General features: G+C 46.8%; 1 protein-coding gene across 1 annotated transcript in view; it reads left to right on the top strand.

Moving 5' to 3' along the window:
• The first annotated feature begins 1780 nt into the window (after positions 1 to 1780).
• Positions 1781 to 19174, top strand: part of LOC146185436 (unconventional myosin-Ia-like) — a 93398-nt gene continuing 76004 nt past the window's right edge. Inside the window, exon 1 of the mRNA XM_084607822.1 lies at positions 1781 to 1987. Within this exon, the coding sequence (XP_084463948.1) occupies positions 1781 to 1987 (207 nt within the window). The remainder of the gene's footprint in view (positions 1988 to 19174) is intronic.

Below are 19174 nucleotides of genomic sequence, written 5' to 3'. Positions count from 1 at the left end.
GCCACCCGTTTCTGTTTTCATCCTTCCCGTGCGCTTGACTTCTTGATGCCCTGTGGGCCGTGTGAACTCTTGGTGAACTGGCCTGACTGGCGACCGTGTGCCGAAGGACCTGCTATAGGCCTTATTATTCACGTATTGCTGAGCTACTCTGCGATGCACTGCGTATTTCTTGTTCTGAGTCTGCATTTCTTATTTTCAGTTTTATTTTTTAACGCAGGAATCATTCTGGAGCTTAGCGCCATCGCGTTCGCTACGTTCGTTTAATGGATCGCTTGGAAAGAGCGGCTTGTATTAGAGTCCAATCTACACGTACCAGTCTCCGAAAACTTCGGTTTGACTTCTGTTTCGTACATTTTATTCCGTGAACAGAAGCAAAGTTTAACCCAAAGTCGAAGAAGTCACAGGCGCAGTAGTAAAAGACTCGGAAGGCTGCACGGATGGGCTGCCTCCGCAGAGTATTTCTGAATAGTAGCTAACAGCTCCACTGCATGTGCTTCTGTGCCGCATGGAGTTTCTGCGAACATGAAAACATTGCTAGAAAATTGCCTGCTGCGAAAAAAATTAAAAAGGAAGGCTCTTTTTTTCTACCACTTCCAAAAGTCTGCGAAAAGGACACCTTATATGCCCACCTGCATTCTCTTGCAGTAGTATTATAGAAGAGCGCCATTATTTCCACGACCATATGCAGAAGGCTAAGGTAATGTTCAACAGCCTCGGGAAGGAACAGCAGTTTACATTAGGTAGCGAAGTAGTGGAAGTAGTAGGCGAATATGTCTACTTAGGACAGGTAGTAACCGCAGATCCGGACCATGAAAAGGAAATAACAAGAAGAATAAGATTGGGATGGAGCGCATTTGGCAAGCACTCGCAGATTATGACTAGCAGCTTACCGGTATCGCTCAAGAGAAAAGTATACAACAGTTGCATCCTGCCTGTACTCACCTATGGGGCTGAAACGTGTAAGCTAACGAAAAGGGTTCTACTTAAGTTGAGGACAACCCAGAGGGCTATGGGACGAAAAATGGTAGGAGTAACATTAAGAGATAGGAAGCGTGCAGAGTGGGTCAGAGAAATAACTCAAGCTTCCGACATTCTAGTGGAAATTAAGAAGAAGAAATGGTCATGGGCAGGACATGTAGTGCCAAGAGAGGATAACCGATAGTCGCTTAGTGTAGCAAACTGGATCCCAAGGGAAGGAAAGCGTAGAAAGTTAGGGGGGCGGATGAGGTTAAGAAGTTCGCAGGGGTCAAGTGGATGCAGCTAGCACAGAACAGGGTTAAGTGGAGAAATATGGGAGAGGCCTTCGCTCTGCAGTGGGTATAGTCAGGCTGATCATGATGATGATGATGCTTAGTCTGAGATCATACCTGGGTAGCTAGGTGCCTTCAAGCGGGGCCAAAAACCTTGATAGAGGACCGAGGATCCAAGAAGAACAACGGACCCTGGGAGGCCGAAATGTCGAAGGGTTCCCTCCAAGGAGATCATTGAGTTGCAAAAAACGTTATCTACACCGCAACGTTTTGACTGGTGAGAAAGCAAGGTCTGGTATTCTGCATTATGTCTTACCGCGGGAAAAGCTGTGTTGGTTTAGGCGCACATTCTAATGATGTTTCTGAGCGCGTAGAGCTGAAGCTCATACACTGAGTTCAAGCGGATGCATTGTAACCTCACCCGAGGCTTTCCACTCAACGCGGCGGTATTCGCGTTGTGCTTCGCAGGAGCGCCCGAGCTGCGGGCGACCTGGCGCCGCAGCTAGCGCGCCGCAGCAGCGTGGGCGGCGATGCGTCGGCACCGGAGCCCGTATCCGGGTTCCCGGCTGAGCGCGCTGCGGGGGGACCCCGCTCCTCCGCCGCGCGGAAGGGGCGACGCGGCCGGGGACGACGACGACGAAGGGCCCAGCCCGCCGCTCTGCTGCCGAGACCGCTCCAAGTCACGCTCAAAGTCACGCTCCAAGTCCCGCTCCAAGTCCCGTTCACCGGAGTCCCAGGTACGCTCGCAACTCGTTCCCTGTTCTCCGTGTCCTCTCTCCACTGCACTGGTGCATACGTCTCTCTCGACACATCTTCCCTGGGTCACTACAAAATTCCACCAGCAGAAAAGACTCAGCGCGAGTTTTTTACGAACTCGCTTTTAGTTCCGTCCATCTGATCGCCTCCAGTTCTCCGATCTGTGCAGGTTCTGAAAGTGACCAGATATTCTTTCAGAATGCGCCCTGAAGCCACTGATATACTGAGGGTATTTGCAACCATGTTTAACTTTGTTGAGAATCACTGCACTTCGTCGTCGAAGTTGAATACGAAAAGAAAAAAGAAAAAGAAAATAGTAGTTGAATCAAGCTGTCTTTATCGTTTGCCCTCAAGGTTTCTGAAAATGATCGCTTGTGTTTCTGAGGAGACTGCGAGCCAGTAGAGAGTTTCTTAAAGCTGCATAATTTAGTTTCTTCATTTTGTTTTTAATTTTTAAGTCCGAACTATTTTTTTACGCACAACATAAATAGCTTTGTTTCGTCACCATGCAAAGCTGTTGAACGAGCAAAGCGAATGTTACAGGAAATTGACCCGAAAAACGTCGACGCTACAAACGGCGAAAGGAAGATCCAGTTGCAGATGAAGTAATAAGCACGGAACCAGTAGTGGTGACAAGTTCGGTATCCACAAACCACGACACTGGCGTTGCTCGTGACTAAAACTCATTATTAGGCTGACCTGCGCCCTCAAAATAACTATGAGAATGGCGGCGGTCATAACAGCAAACGCGCTCGTCGGTCGTCGAACTAAGAATCTCATCAGCCTGAATTTAAAAGCGAGGAACAAACATCTCGATAAAACCGCGAACAATGACTAGCATAACCTGGGACATTGTAGAAATACAAGCACGTGGCTAGAATACGTAAGCTGTACTATTAGGAGTTGAACATCGGATTTCGCCTCACCGGTTCCGAATGACGTTATTCTCGTTCAATTCAGGTGTGCACCGAAAAACGAAATATACTGTACCTGCATTCCCCAACCACAAACTTAAAAAAAATATATATAAAGAAACGCGGAATGAAAAGCGGTATGAACTTGACCTCATTAAGTGCAAGTGTTCACCCGAAAGTGCGCGTTTATTTCTCCAAAAATGGACTTACACTAAAATTATAAGAATTATGGGGACATTTAAGCTCTACCTTTAAGGGTATAGGAGCGCGACATATAAAGCCCCGCATTAACTCCGACTTTCTGACATCACGTGGTCCCTAGCCGCACAGGTTCTCTTCCATGGTTTAAACTATGGAAGAACCTGTGCCCGGCAATGCCAGCTGCCACCTACCGCTGTGGTCCCTAGCTGCACAAACCATGAAAGAATCTGTGCCCGGCCATGCCAGTTTCCAGCTATTGCCTGCCAGCGCAATGCTCGGGATCTTTCGCTTGCAACGACTACGCCGGGCATTTAACGCTATCGCGTTTAGGTCGCGGAATGAAAAGGCGCTGTTAAAGGCGCTGTTGCGTCTACTCTGAAGGCGAAGCTTGAACGTCATCCAAAGTCAAAACTTCAAACCGTGTAAAACCTTGCTACCATGCAAAACCATGCTTACCAGAGCTATCGCTCGTCTCACTGGGTTCAAGCCACGCTTAAACCCCTACCATGTTTGGTCTGTCTTCCCGCCCGTACCGCAACCACCCCTCCAACCATCCGTACAGAACCATCATAGCAAAGGGCAATGCGCCCTCAGCTCCGCCGCGGAGATCAGGGAGATCGAAAGATGGATTCAAGGATGCGGGTTCAAATACAGTCCATAGAGACCACTTTTCGATGGTAGCGAAAAGCAAGTTCATGTACTCTGCGATCTCAGCGCAGGTTAAAGAACCCCGGCTGGTCGAAATTTCCCGGGGTATTCATTACGGAGTCCTGCATAGCCTGAATCGCTTTCGAACGTTAACCATATAAACTAAACTAAAGCAAAGTAAACTAAACTAAAGCAAACCAATCCGCCCTTGATCCTCACCGGTGCTGACGCAGTACACAGGTGCACCTGCGCACTTGTGCGAACGCCGAACGTCATGAAATACGCCTATCTAACATAAGACTAAGCTTGCGTGAATGTCTGGAGAACACGAGCTACCACCACTGGCTAGGTCAGCCTGTATGGGCCATTCGATAGTAGAAAAAGAAACCTTAGGTAGCTGATGTGTAAAGGAATAGTGTTCTCCATTTCTCCCACTGCAGTGGCTCAGTAGTCAGGGCGCTCGACTACATCGTGATCCCTAGGAGGTGGGATCGAATCCCGGACGCGACGGCCGGTTTTAGAAGATTGATTGGTTTCTGGCGTTTAACGTCCAAAAGCGAATCAGGTTATGAAAGACGACGTATTAGAGGGCTCCGCAAAATTTTGACCACCTGGAGTTCTTTAACATGCACCGACATCGCTTATCACACGGGCGCCTTGCTTTTCGTCTCCATCGAAAAGCGGCCGCCGCGGCCGGGATTCGATCCCGCATCCTCGGGCACAGCAGTTGAGCGCCGTAACCAATGCACCACCACGGCGGGCTTTTCGAAGAAGGAAGAAAGCAAGGCGCTCATGTGCTGTGCGATGGGTAGTACACGTAACAGAACCCTGGGTGGTCGAAATTTCCGAAACCCTCCGCCGCGTACTCTCTTATAGCCTTAGTGGCTTTTGGGCATTAAAGCCCATACACCAAAACTCTTTCTGCATTTTGTTGTGTTGGATAATCCAGGGCAGCAATGATTAGTCGGGAAAAGTATTTTTTTTTTTTTTTACACCAGATCTTTGAATGTCAGAGATCGGTTTAACAAATTTAATTCAAAGAATACACACAAATGCCTACTATAACTAGCTATTTGGTGAGACTAGAATGCGTAATGATTATTTCCCGCTTTCATTATGGTGCTGCGACAAGAGAACGCACATTTTATCAGAAGCCTGCGTCAAAAGGTTGCCTTAGTTCTTCTGTTTTCAGCGATGTTGTGTTTTTAGTTTCTTTTCTGATATTGAGGACTAAGGAGATTCCAGACAGCGTTGTTGGACAAGAAAATTCTAGTCCCAAACGCATATACAATAGAGCACACCCCTCCGCTGTGTGTTGATACACACAAATGGTAGCGTCAAGAACCGCCAGTGAATATATGAAAGAAGTGTACAACACGAGCCATGAACAGAGTCTCGCTCAGGCATTTTTATTTATTCTCTTTGGCTGGCTTGTTGTTAAAAATATAATATAGGGATAGAATATCTTCACAATTTCTTTGTTGTATGGCACGTTTCCGCAAAGAGTGAATAAGGTAATTCAAGCGCAAGAAGATATCTCCGGGCGCGCTACAGCACGCCGAGCGCCCGAGGTACCACCCGCTATTCGGCAGTGCGGCGTCCACTTTGTGTCGGCTACTACGCTCGCCAGTATGTTCCCCTGGCGTAAGCAAGCAGCAACTGTATACAGGACATGGAAGCGCTATTAGGTGACTAAACAGAAAATAAATGCGGATAGATTGGCGCACTGCCGCCAACTCATGCGAGATTGCATTAGCCCTCTTGAATAATTCGAAGGAACGAGCCATCCTCCCTCACACACTCTGTTTAGAAAAAAAAAAAAAAAAAGAGGAACCACGGCGTCTATGTCCTTTCATTATTTTTTACGCTTACCGTCTCTGCGCTTTCCCTGTCCTTTCGGGGAAATAAAATTTGTCTTCTTTTTATGCTTAGTTTGGAAACCGAAAAAAAAAAAATAAACCTTTGTTGCCGTTGGACGCGCAATTAACTGCATCTTTTCTGCTAACTGAGGCATAATTATTTCAGGGATCGATTTCCCGGCGTTAAGATCGGCTCTAAGACCGGCGTTAAGATCGGTTAAATATCGGCTCGTTGTTTTTATCGCCTGCGAGCGACCGCACTTGCTCGGAATAGCGGAGACGAAGAGATACTGATTTTTAGAATTGGCACGGAGAGTCTACTGCAATAAAATTTTGCACTTTGTAAGGTTTCATTGTTTGAGTTATTGTGACTGTCAGGAATCGCACAGGGGCAAAAGGACGTATTTATCGCCGAGAAATTAAATATCTCCGCTACTGGGTTGGAAGTCGTGACGCTGGTAATGACGTCGATAGAAATATGAACTCCGGGAACGCTGCCTGGAAATAGACTGCGTAGCGGTTCATGGTCGTCTAGACGCCGATATCTGCATCAGGAATTAAGCTATGACGTCATTGCCGAGTACCTGTTAAAACGGGCGGTGCCGTCTAGAATAAATTTGATGTCTATGCCGCTTTGCAGCGAAATTTAGGATTACTTCCTTCCTACAGTTTATATATGACGTTACATTTCTTCCTTGCTTAACTTGTATATATCTACTATTTTTTTCAGTACTGTGCTTCTGCATTTAGTAATTATCCTTCTATGCTTCGTAGAATTTTTTATTTGAATTCTTAAAGTGGTGCCTTGTGATCGTTTAGTTTGTTTGCTTTGTTTGTCGTTATCTTGCTGTACACGTGCATGTTTGCCACCCTGCGGAAATTCGGAAGATAGTCTAAGTACGAATAAGCCCGAAACATCAGTATTTAACTTCTTCCTTTTTTCAGCTTATAAGAGCTGCGTTTTCGCGCAACTAACCATTCCGCATTTGTGCCGCGGTGATCTCTCGAGGTAGTCTAACTTGCATCTTAACTCGGTGGCGATACAGGTACGTTACAAATAAATATGGCGTAGGCGTCGGTGTAGTAAGGGAAAAATCACCGTCATGACTCTGGCAGGTGGTAGCTGCAGCTCACGGGGCCGAACAAACATTTTCTGGTGATTTGTGCGAACTAAAAAGACCACACGACATCAGAAAGCTGGGAGGAGCTGCCAACTCAGTTTTGAGATGGGAGGTGGATAAGAATCAACCTTCCATTGCTCTTGTATGCTCTCAGGCACTAGACACCTAGGCCCCGTAGGCACGTTTATACGGCTTGTTTAAAGCGTGACTTTATATGTTGGGTGGTAGCCTACAACCTGTAGCTAGTAAATGTGGCAGGTTAGTATATGAACGTTATCGAGTCATATTCATAAAGACGGAGCTTAAATATTTCGCAAAAGTGTTTCCTCAATTTTCATTTATTACCAGGAAAGGAAAAAACGGTTGTTCAAAGGACCGGGCCTCTGGCCTATTTTTGACACTAGGAAATGGAATTGGGTAAGTGTTGAATTGTAAGAGAGTGGAAGTGAAAGAACACAATGTCATGGAACAGTGAACTACACCCTCTAATACATAACCCACAAGCATACTCGCTCTAGGAGGTATGACACACGAAATCATCAGATGTGCTCTTTACGAAGAAGCGACCGTTACTCATTCAGATGCTGAGTATGCGATTCTGCAAAGCGTTCCCCAGCTGGTGACGTAGTCTGAAAACATTACTTACTGCGACCGTGAAAGGTGCTAGATGAACGTACTCACGTTCGCACCATGTCAGCCATCAGACTGTGCAAAAATCTGGGGGACACTTAAGCTCCGCCTTTCAGGGTATGACGCGATAGCGTAGGCGTAACATGAATGCAAGGGTCCCGGTAGGCTGATTCTGATATCACCCTCTCATGTAAAAGAAGAAACCCGAGTTGGCAGCTCCTGCCAAACGTAATGTCTAGCAACCCTGTGTCCAGTTCGTGCTCGGCCACGTCAGCTGCCAGCCACTGCCTGCCAGCGCCATGATCGGTATTTTTCTCGCACAACTCCAACGCCGATGATGGCCACCAACGCCGAATTTTCAGTGAACGCTATCAAGTTAAAATGAAGCCGTAGTATTGCTTCCTCTTTGCTTTCGTTCAAGGCTTTCTTTCTGACTCTTGTTCTTTCGTGTGCTCCTTCGTGGCGAATGACCCCGCGATGTCCGCGCGGCTTTGTCTTCCCGTTGATGAAACAAAGGTTAAGGCATTGGATCCTGGCTGCAGCGACTGTATTTCAACATAGGCAAGTAAAAAAAAGAGAGAACTGCGCTTAAATCTGCTTAAGGCCAGAAATGGCGAAAACCACTTTACAGGACTGTTTTCGCTAACTGCATTGTCATTGCTATCTTTACTGTCATCGTCATCATCATCATACCACTAACATCACTATCATCATTATCAGTTGAATGCACCGTCATTGTCATCGCTACAGTCATCATTATCATTGTCACTGACTGCATCATCGTTGTCATCGCTACTATTATGCTCACGCTAGACAAGGATAATTACAATCGGCTGCTCACGGCAATGAAAAAAAAAAAAAGCCCGGCATGGCCTAGTGGTTTGCGCGCTGGGCTGGAGACCAGAGGGATATAGTGGTTCGATTTCCGGTGCAGACAGATTTTTTTCTCTTAGCTCCCAATTCGTGCGAACATTTCCTGCGAACGCTACCGCCGCCCATGATCCGAGAAAGGCCATCGCCTTAAAAACGTCGGTGTATTGCACCGCGATGTCAGTGCGATACTAGGCGGTCAGAATTCACCTGCAGCCTTCATAAAACATTTCTCGGTCGGGGATGCTAAGTAGCCAATACGCTAGAAATCAGCTCCGGTACGCCATAGATGGAAGTGTGAGGCGCTGGATGAAACCACGCACTGTGGACGTAGAACCAGTTCGCGGAATATTTTATTGTTGCCGTAATTTACCAAATAACTTATGACACACACCGACGCAGGGGATCGGCCAAGAACTGGACAGCAGAGAAAGTTTTAGATGTGTACTTTCATGTCTAAAAAAAAAAATGATTGTAGTGTTAGAGAAAAAGAAACGATTCATTGAGACAGCTACGTATGGCACAATGGGCGAAATCCTGGATTCGCTGTCGCCGTTGTTCATAGTGGCCAACAGCGCATGGTATACAAGGATGGAACACAAAACACGGCGGTGCAGGCGTTCTTATTGTCCGCTTGCACCGCACCCTTATGAGCATCCCAACGCGCTAATCAGGCTAAAGTGCGCACGGCTACCTCGGCACTGTTAGGAAAAGTTCACAAGGGCTTGAATTTGGCGTACTTCAGTATGGGGCCAATGAACAACGGACGTCGTCCGCCCATAACGTACGCCCTACTTTCTATACACTGCCGCACCAGTCTACCAGATGCTGAAACTGGGAAGGACAAGGCTTCGGGGAATTTTCCGGCTGAGACTTCCTCTAAATTATCTGCCGCATTTTTGCTTGGAGAGGTTGTGGTCCGTGCTTCGTACGATGGTCTTTACTGTTTCTCCGTTACATCTCCACCCTCTTGTAATTGCCCGAACCTCGAGTGTATCCGTAATCACCCTTCAAAATTTCCATACTCGCCGGATGGGATGACTTGCTCGCCGTCTTTTCGACCCTTTGTTGGGAATTCACTGCGCCAACCGCGTCGGAACTGTTCGAATAAAATCGGAAGTGCGAGCTTTCTACCGTATAGCCAGGCTGGACCCGCTTCATTTGAAAATAAAGACTCTTGGTTATCGGCACACTTGAAGAAAGTGAACACGGGAACAAAACGCGATAGGAAAACAGAACTGGCGTGATTTTTTTTTTACAGAGAAAGAGGGAAACAATAAAACTTGGCAGATCAGAAAAGGAAATCGTAGAGGCGGAGAAACATGAAGAAAGAAGTGGGCGAGAGCTGTCATGCATGCGTAATGCCAAAGAATTTCCTAGGCTCATCACGCTCAGTAGAATCGAAACGAAGCCTTCGTAAACAAATAGCTGTTTTTTTTTCTCATGCTTCGCTTTCACGCGTGCGTATGTGTGCAGCAAGAGATGATTTTAACTTGGGGAAGTAACGAGAAGAAAGTCTGCAGTGCGACTGTCGCGGACAGGAGAGCTCGGAACAATTTGCTTGTAGCATTTACCTTGCGAGAGGTTTTTCTACGAGGCTCTCTCAGATTCGCGCAACAAACCTGAGCACGTGGAAAAAACTTGCATGACAGTCTTGACTTGCCCGCTGTACTAAGGGGTGACACGTCGTATGAACGCGCTCACTGTAATCTCCCTTGGATCGCAGCTCTCATCTAAGCGCAATATTACCAGGAGGCCCCGCATGGGCTGATTGAGAAGAGCAAAATCGTCTCAGAACAAGCCGCACGTAGTTGTTATCCTCTGCAGAACCCGACGAGGAGGGCGTGCAAGTTTAGCTACGTAGAAAAGGTTTGGTTTGGTTTGGTTTGGTTTGTGGGGTTTAACGTCCCAAACCGACTCAGGCTATGAAAGACACCGTAGTGGAGGACTCCGGAAAGTTCGACCACCTGGGGTTCTTTAACGTGCACTGACATCGCACAGCACACGGGCGCCTTGCTTTTCGTCTCCATCAAAAAGCGGCCGCCGAGGCCGGGATTCGATCCCGCATCCTTGGGAACGGTAGTCAAACCCCGTAACCATTGCGCCACCCCGGCGGGTTCTCCGCAGAAAAGGGACGCTGCAATGCTGGTCTTGATGAAGTAAACACGTTCCGAAAAAGCTAAGCGAAAGTTTCTGTACCATAAATAAGCGAGGTGTACTTTGGCGACTTCAATAAATGAGCGCAGTCATTTCACTGCCACTGCAAATATCGGTAGCATTTGGCCACGGTAGCGCAGATTGAGCCGCGTTATCGATGAAGTGTCTAATAGCGTGCCATGAGAAAGAACTCGGTGGTGCGCTATAAAGAGTAAAGGAAAAACAAGGGGAAAAGAAATGAAATAAAATCCGAGCCGATGCCTCGAAAACAGTGATCTGTTTTTTCTTTACCGCTTTATCTTTCTCTTCAACATCCGTTCTAAGCCGTGTGTAGTCAGCAGAGGAGGTCTTAGAGCCAGATCGCAACGGGTCGAAGTAGCGGAAAACAAAAATCCCGAAGACGCGAGACGTCGCACCGGCTTTGGGCATCGCGGGGAGTCGCAGAAGTCATTGATGCGTGCTTTTGCGCAGCAGCCTTTTTCCAGCGGCGACAGCGGCTTTCGGCGGCAGCAACAATTCATGAAAAGATTTCTCGGCTGCTGAACGCTAGATGATCTCTCGGTTCTGGTTCGCTTGCCCCGCCGCTCGCGATGTGGCCGCACATTCCGAGCGTGAATTCTGAATCCAGTTTTCCTCTTCTTCTTTTTTTGTTCATTTGTTTGGATGCGAGAGACCAACAGCGCGACAACGAAAAATTACATGAAATATAGACAAGGGAGTGGGACAGGAGCGGTGACGCGAGTGAGTGCCGCATAGACATTTCCGGCAGCGTATAGCGAAAGAACTGAAATCGGCCTAACGCCCGACTCATGACAGCTTAGGGGGCAAAGTGCGCAGCGATAGACTCGCCAAAAACTGCCAACGAGTAAGAACACAGCGTTGAGAGCCAACCGGCAATACTTTTTGTGTGCCTCTGCCGCTACTTAGAAGCGCATTCGCTGCTTAGAAGCGGTGGCGTTACCGCTCTTACAGTCAGAAAGTACAAAAAAATTGATTACAAAAAATAGTTAAAATATAAACAAAATTATTACGGAGTGAATAGATCAGTTCCTCAGCTAGGGAAGGTAGCAATCGCCACCACCCGATTCTATGCGTGCGTCAACATAATCTGTCTATAATACCTAGCGGGCCATTTAGTGCCTTCTATTGTTAACTATGCTTACCCTTTTTCTCGGTGCCCCGTATATCATGTGCGTGATTTGCTGAGTGAGATGTTTGAGAGCAGAACAAGCAGAAGCAAGGTTCCCATAATATAAAGGGGTGAAGGAAAGGAAGATAATAGGGGGAGGGGGACGGGAAGGGTGATTGAGCCTGTTTTTGCGCGGGAAAATTGCGATACAAAGCGTCTGCCGCCACCATCATGCGGGCATTCAACAGTCACTCTTTCCCTGAACCGAAGCCCAAAACAGTCGTGGACATCGCTAAAAAAAGAAAAAAAAAAGCCCATGAGGTAAACGATATTGAGCTACCAGTCCTCGGCGCTGTTTGCGGCCGCGCTGTACACTGCGACTGCGGGATAACGCCGCACCCGACAGTATATCGGTACATATGGCCTTTCATATATGCGAAAGGTTTCATCTGTGCATAACTGACTGCCTTGCTTCGCTTTTCGCTCCTTCCACGCGCGCTCCTTACTTTCCTGACGTCCGCGAGCGGCATTGAATTTCTCTGGGGCTCCAGTATGTGTGCATTAGCGCTGACGGAGTCAGGGCATCGCCGCCGCTTTCCCGAAGCCGTCGGAAAGAGTCACGCACCATAAAACTCGCGCCGTGCGCGCTCTCGCCTCTTCTTTCACGCGCCTGGGTCGATGCTGCCTCGTGCACCGTTTGTTCGGCCCTGCCTGGCTAGCGCGCCGCTGGCGTCCAGCGCCGCACACGGCCCAAAACGCGATTACCTCGCGCCGGTCTGCACGGGGCATCGTCGCGGGCCCCGAAGGCCTAATAATAACACTTTTCCTCTTTTCACCCACACAGTTATGCGTGTGTAGCGCAGTGCGTTCCCTCTTTCCTTTCTACAGCCTCGCTCTCTCCCTATTCCCGCGGACGGTCTCTTTCGACGACGACACTGCTCATAAGTTTCGCTGCGAATAATTAATCACGAGCCTTTTAATTACCGCACAGACGCACGCGAGCGAGTCCAGGCTCGCTTATACGTAGCTAGCAGCAACTGGAAGGTGAGCGAGGGGGAAGAGGAGGTTGGAGGAGGGGTTCTTTTATTGCGCGCGCTCGCGCAGGGGTCGGCGCTTATTCTGTCTCAACAGCCGCCACTCGCGTGGCATGCAAGAACTGCGGCGATGGCGACTAGTGAGCGCGCGAACTGGTCCTCACGGCGTGGTGTTTGCAGCGACCCGCGCCGGCCGTGGACACTGGATCGTTAATAATTGTTGAGCAACAACGAAGAAGCAGAGGAGAGAGGAAATGGAAACAGAAAAAGCTGTATGCGGACAGCAGTGATGAAGGATGCATGGAGAGCATTTCGTGCGGAGATGAAGCGGTTTTCGCTGCGTCGGCTTGAGCACCTGCAGACACGGTGGAGTCAGTGTGGATGTGGGTTGGGCCGGATAACTTTTGACATTCGCCGCATTTCTGGTGGAGTTAATGTGGGCGTTTTGACTTTTTTTCTGCCTTTTGCTTCTGGTGGCTCGGTTCTGTAGTGTCTACGGCTTCTTCTGCCACTATAAAAAAAGGCTGTTTCGAGTCTTTAAGCTTCACCTTGGGTAGTAATATCTTGACTTGACAAGACGTTATCTACTTCCTGTCCGTAGAGAGCACGCATTCAATATGCAAGGAGCGAGCAGTTGAATTTACATATATCATTAAACCGGACTTAAATATCAGTGCCCTCGTTTAAGCATCAAATGAAAAACAGGCTATGATACCGTTTTCGTGGTAGTAAAGAAATCCAGATATTACAATCATGCAAATGGATCAAAGACCAATGGTCAAAACTAGAAAATTTTGTAGTGGCACGAGTACCTGTAAAAAATTTTGTAGTGGCATGACTACCTGTAAATATACGGATTCTTTTATTTGCAGGCTGTGTATTACTTCTTTCTGGAACACGCCAGAAAAATAAATAAAGGGGAAATAAGATTGTGAAGACAAGGCATTGGTAGGAAATCCAACCTAATTCTTTTTGAAGTTTATACACCTAAATAAATTATGCGCCTTTTATTTTGAAACAAGCAGCTGAACACACAGAGCAGCAAATTGAGCTACTTGTTTCAAGATGATCATTGCGCATTTCATTATTTTGGTAAATAATTACGGGCAAACGGAGGGAAGGCAGGAAAACATAAGGGTTACGCTGGTCTCGTGGAACGTTTTCCTGCACCTCGCCGGAGGAGTAAATACACGCTATTCTTTTATCGGTCGCAGAGAAAAGCCACACCGAACGGGCAGCGGCGCGGGTACTTTCACCGCCTCCCATTTCAGCAGTGGCTTGTATGTTCTTAACAAAGCTCCACGTTGGCAGAGACTAGTAACGGAGACTCTAAATAAAAAAAAAAAAATACGGATGTAAATGTGCCACTGTTGTCGAGACACAAAAACAGTTTTATACGTAATATGTGTGGATCGCCCTTCCAACTGTATAACGAATGGTATTGTGTCAATAAGCGTTCTGTTCAGTCTCTTAGACAGCTTTCCTACAAGATGCAATCCTAAATTTCTTATCGGCATGGTGGATGTGAATCGTATTGACAAGGTGATGCCGGTGACGGCAAGGAAAGTTTTCGCTCATATCACAGGCAATCTAGCCTGAATTATTGGAAAAAGTGAAGTGATAGCTGACGCTTTCTCAAAACAACGTGATGCGATTTTAAATGCAAGAGGTAACCACATAGATTGCGAACGACGGCGTAGTGAAGAGCTCCGGTTAAATTTCTGTCACCTGGTTGTCGATTATCCTGGGTGGTCGCGCTACTACTATATATACACATTGAAAGGACCCTGGATCCGGGCGTCTTATCACTAACTGTAGCTAAGGAGGTTGCCATTAAATAAGTAGGTAACCTGTAGAGTGATGCCCTGAGGTAATGGAGTAAGTACCGATTAAAAGGACCCAGCGCATCCACGCGGCGACAAAGGCAAGCTGAGCAGCTTTCACAAAATCTTCGTAGTTGAGCAGATCGTCCTGGCTAGGCGATTACCTCCATACCTCTAAGTCGAAGGACTCTTCCACATTAAGCAAACAAGTGACAAAATTGCATTAAGAGTATAAATAAACAAACAAACTCGTAAGTTATGTGCAGTACAGGTACGATAGTTTATCAGATAATCTGCAGGTAGCCTAGCAATTCAACTCCACGTGCTCAGGAATGCAATAAAGCAAACATGCCAGATAGGCAGTGATCAGGGGTTCGAGCACTGGCATTTTATGAATTTTGCTTCAACTACAAAAATTGTATAGCTTTTTTTGCGGCTTCATGGCGCCGCTTGGCGGATACTGACAAGTTTACTACATAAGCTTACAGTGATCTACTTCTCCGCTTATAAAATGAGCACCCGCTCCAGAGCATAGCTCGCGCCTCTCTGATAGGCTCTAACACATCTGCGCTATTTTTAGTTGGCAGAATTGATTGCCTGCGTGTTCCTCGAAGAGTGCCTAAAATAGAATTCCTCGACGGTATTCAATGTGCTCGCAGTCCTCTGTAGCTGCAGAAACAGACCCTGGTACGTACACGCCACACTTTCGAATAATGACCGGTGTTTTTATATTCGTATATTGCCGCGGGCACTGGAGATCACGCACGTTCACTCGAATGTCAGAATTATGTACTTTGGTAAACCAGATTTCCTGATCCTCGTCGGTTTCGAACGCGCTGGATGCCACAAACGTAGAGAAAATTGAGCTCTATAGAATGAAGTTGTGTTTAAACGCTGACATAGTGAGGGGAAAGTGGGGAATTTATTATTAGATCGATACATGAGAAAGGAGCACAGCCGCTGACATAAAGAAAATCGTTGAAGTTTTTTGTTAATGACTCTCAAGTAATATATAGTGGTGGTAATGATGCGTCGGCCACTGCGGAGATCCAGCTTGTGACGGGGATCGAAAGATTCACCTCCACCAAGAGATGTTACGGGAAATATTCACAGTACGGCAGTTGTCCACACCACTGAGGATGATCACAGCACAGCACTCGCACAGCATAGCACTCGTCTGCGTCTTCTTCTTCTGGAAGTCTGTCGAACTTCTTTTTCGTCAGCACGGCCAGCGAATACCGCTCAGTAACAATATAATCATGGAGGTAATTGTTTAGAGGGTAGAAAACAAACAACCATATGCCCCTGAGAAATTCTGACCCACGACCTCCGAAGTTCACGTCCGGTGCTTTTCACTGAGCTATAGCGACTGCTGTTTAATATCACGCTTTCCTATAGGTATCTATGTTGAGTGTAGTCTATCTTTGAGAATATTAGCCAACGCCACCCTCCACCGTTGCTGCAGACGAGGAACGTCCTGTGTCCTCGAGTGCCACGTAGAACGTGATCAAACTCCCCGATGTATCTAACTCCTCGATCTAACGGGGAGTTAGATCACATTCTACGTGGCACTCGCGGACACAGAACTTTCCTCGTCTGCAGCTGCGGTGGAGGGTGGCGTTGGCTAATATTCTCAAAGATAGACTACACTCAACATAGATACCTATAGGGAAGCGGGATATTAAACAGCAGTTGCTATAGCTCAGTCAAAAGCACGGAACGAGAACTTCGGATGTCGTGGGTCAGAATCTCCCCAGGGGCCTATGCTATGCTGGTCATAGGCAAAGTTCTCTGCAGTCGCCGTAATGGCTCGTCCGTGGCGCAGCCTATAGTTCAGAAAATCACCGATATCCCGCCACAAGTCATTTAGGTCCGAGCAGGTCACACGAGACCGTATACGTGTAAATCTGAACACAGCTTCACGACTATATTAGCTAGGACGATGACGTTGTCAACATTCTAAATGTTTTTTTTTTGAATGATTGGCAGTGTCACGTTTGAAAATGCGGACAACAGTTTTGAGTTTTAAGGGGAACTTCTTCTGTGCTAGCTGCAGAAAGAAACGAAGTTAAAGGCTGCGAGAAAAGGGCCCGCTCCAGAAGCATGTTATTTTTGAAAACACTATTTTCGACTACAAGACCTACAGGCTGTAGAATCCTTGATATTGCATTTACCATTATGGTGCGGCCCGTCGCGCACATCACCACCGCTTTTCGTTAAGGTTGCACTACTGGTCTTTTTTTTTTTTTTTTTTTTTTTTTTGTAAGACACAATTGGCGCTCAGTTACTCCATTTTTGATGATTTCGCTTAGCGACACATACTCCACAAGGCATAAAGGGCAAGTAGCGGTCCTTGTGTTCTTCTTCTTGTGCTTCTTGTGCATACTAAGTCGCGCCACGTTCAAACGGAAAGCGAGTCCAAACCATTGAGACAAGCCTCTTTTCTGCAAGCCAACTGACTTGTAACTGCTTGCCTTTACTTATTGTTCGATGTTTATTATTTTATTGTGTGTATGCATGTGTGTCGAGTTGAGCAGGGGCCAGACGCCAAGATGCGTGAAGCTTGTTCCACGTATACACGGCCGGTTTTCCTTTTCTCGTTTTCTTCCACGACTTTGCCTTCACCGACTCTCGCTCGAATTCCTCCAGAACAGAGCGACGGTTTCTGGAAGCTTGTCTTACTTCCCGGTTTTCCTTGTTCTTCCCTCGACCACCGCTCTGCCCTCGCTCGTGTAACGACGACAGTGATGAAATGGTGTCGTGTCGCACCACTTGGCCACGCCGGGCGGAAAGCGACATACGGGCGTTCTCCGCAGAAGGCCGCGCGTGGGCCATTTTTTCTGTGTGAGAACTCTCCCTTTACCCCTCTCCTCCATTTCTCTTTCCCCGAAGAAGCGACGGGAGCAGTTGGCTGGCCCGCTGATGTTGTTCGTGGGCGGCAAGTCTTCTTGTATATGGAAATAGGCGGAATCAGTTATCATAGAAACACCCTAGAAATATATTGACTATTCTGCGATAGTGCTGCTCTCTCCTCCCGCCGCAATTTGTTTGTTCTTATTCGCGGCATACATGCCTGGTAGGAGTTATGTCATTGCGGAAAGAATGCTACCTTATACTACGAGTTCTCCGAGAGGTTCATTTTGAAGGTAGCGCGAAAAACGAGGACCTAGAGTAGAAGGACACAACACGAGCGCTTTTTCGCGTTACCTTCAAAATGAACCAGATTCAATTCGTCCAAATTTCAACCTTACTCTGAGAGGTGTCCCACAGTAGTGTGAAAGGGGCACCACGACTGCATTTCTTGTTCGCCTGTAGTGGGGATTTGTGCGCGTGGCCTATTATAACGCACAGATGCAAGAAAAAAATTTGATACGCAAAATTATTGTCCCCCCTTCCTTCCCTTCCCCCCCCCCCCCTCCCCACTTTTTTTTTTTTTTTGGTATATGAGTGGATCATAGAGGGCTCTTGTCAGAGTTATTATGCAAAATGAGCTTCTGTGTTTAGGCGCGCGTTTGTATAATTGTCTCAGTTCTGCACGAATGGTTTTATATGATTAGGCTGGTCTGACGCCACAGCCCCGCTCGGTTCTGAAGTATGCGCTTCCGGTGTGCTGCCAGATGCTATCAGATGAAACAGGGCCGCCCCTAACTGGAAGCCGAGGGATGAATAATGCGCTCTTGAGAGGAGCATTTTCATGATTGGGAATAATTCGCTGCCGACGCAAAGTCCCATGAGAGCCATTTTATAAGTGCCAGGCCCAAAGTGCATTCATTATCATTACCATTAGGCCCTGCAGCATTTGCTATTTTATTTTATTTATTTACAAATATGGCAAACCCGTCTCGGGCCCTTGCAAGAGTGGATAAAAAGAAAAAAAAAGGAATAAGAAAAGAAATGTAAGCAAAAAGAAATGCACAGTAACAATGCATTACCACAGTGGCGTCATGGTGGTAATGACATCAATTCAATGAAACGAAAAAAGCTGGTTGAACAGGGGAGCAAACGTAGTTACAAAGTGAAACGTCAACATCATGGTATTGGTGGCGATTCAGAACGATTAGCATCTTCTGCGAATGATTCTACTGAGTTACAGTTTACAGATGCTGACGATAGTTTATACCAGCATGAAATAGCCGAGGGCAACAAGGAATATTTATGAGCATTAATGTGGCTAATGGGTTGATGAAGTACTTTTTCATAGTAAATTCTCGAGCAGTGACGCAATGGTGCCTGGAGGTATGTTTCTCTGGATATGTTTCAGACGACCGTGATAGAGTAAGCACAAAAATTTAATTCTTGATGCTATTCTACGATGTGCTAAGATTTGAGATCTGCTTTGTGAAGTAGGTTAGATACGCCGGAATGTCGGCAAAAGTTTGAATATACAAACCGAACTGCTACGTTTTGAATGTGTTCCTGTTTGCCTATCAAATATGTCTGGTGCGGACTCCAAATAATGCCAGCATATTCAATAGTTAGTCTCACGAATCTTTTATGTGCGTTAAGGTTTACGTTAGGAGGAGCGTTGCGTAATCTTCTTCTGACGAAAAATAGCTTTCTTTGGGCCTTATGACATATGTTTTTAATGTGCGGTTTCCAGCTTAGAGTGTGATAGTATTACTCCTAGGTATTTTATGCAATTAGTTTTCTCGACTGGGACATTACCTATAGTGTACGAAAAACCTAGTGTGTTTTCTTCGTACTATTACATATTATGCTCTTTGTTTTGGCGGCTTGAGTCTCAGTCCCCACCTAGTGTACCAAGACTGAATAGACAATTGA

This window comes from Amblyomma maculatum, chromosome 6 (genome assembly GCF_055883805.1).
Source record: "Amblyomma maculatum isolate TAMU_Amacu chromosome 6, ASM5588380v1, whole genome shotgun sequence".
In the NCBI taxonomy this organism is placed as follows: Eukaryota; Metazoa; Arthropoda; class Arachnida; order Ixodida; family Ixodidae; genus Amblyomma; species Amblyomma maculatum.
This window is presented reverse-complemented; position numbering and strand designations above follow the sequence as displayed.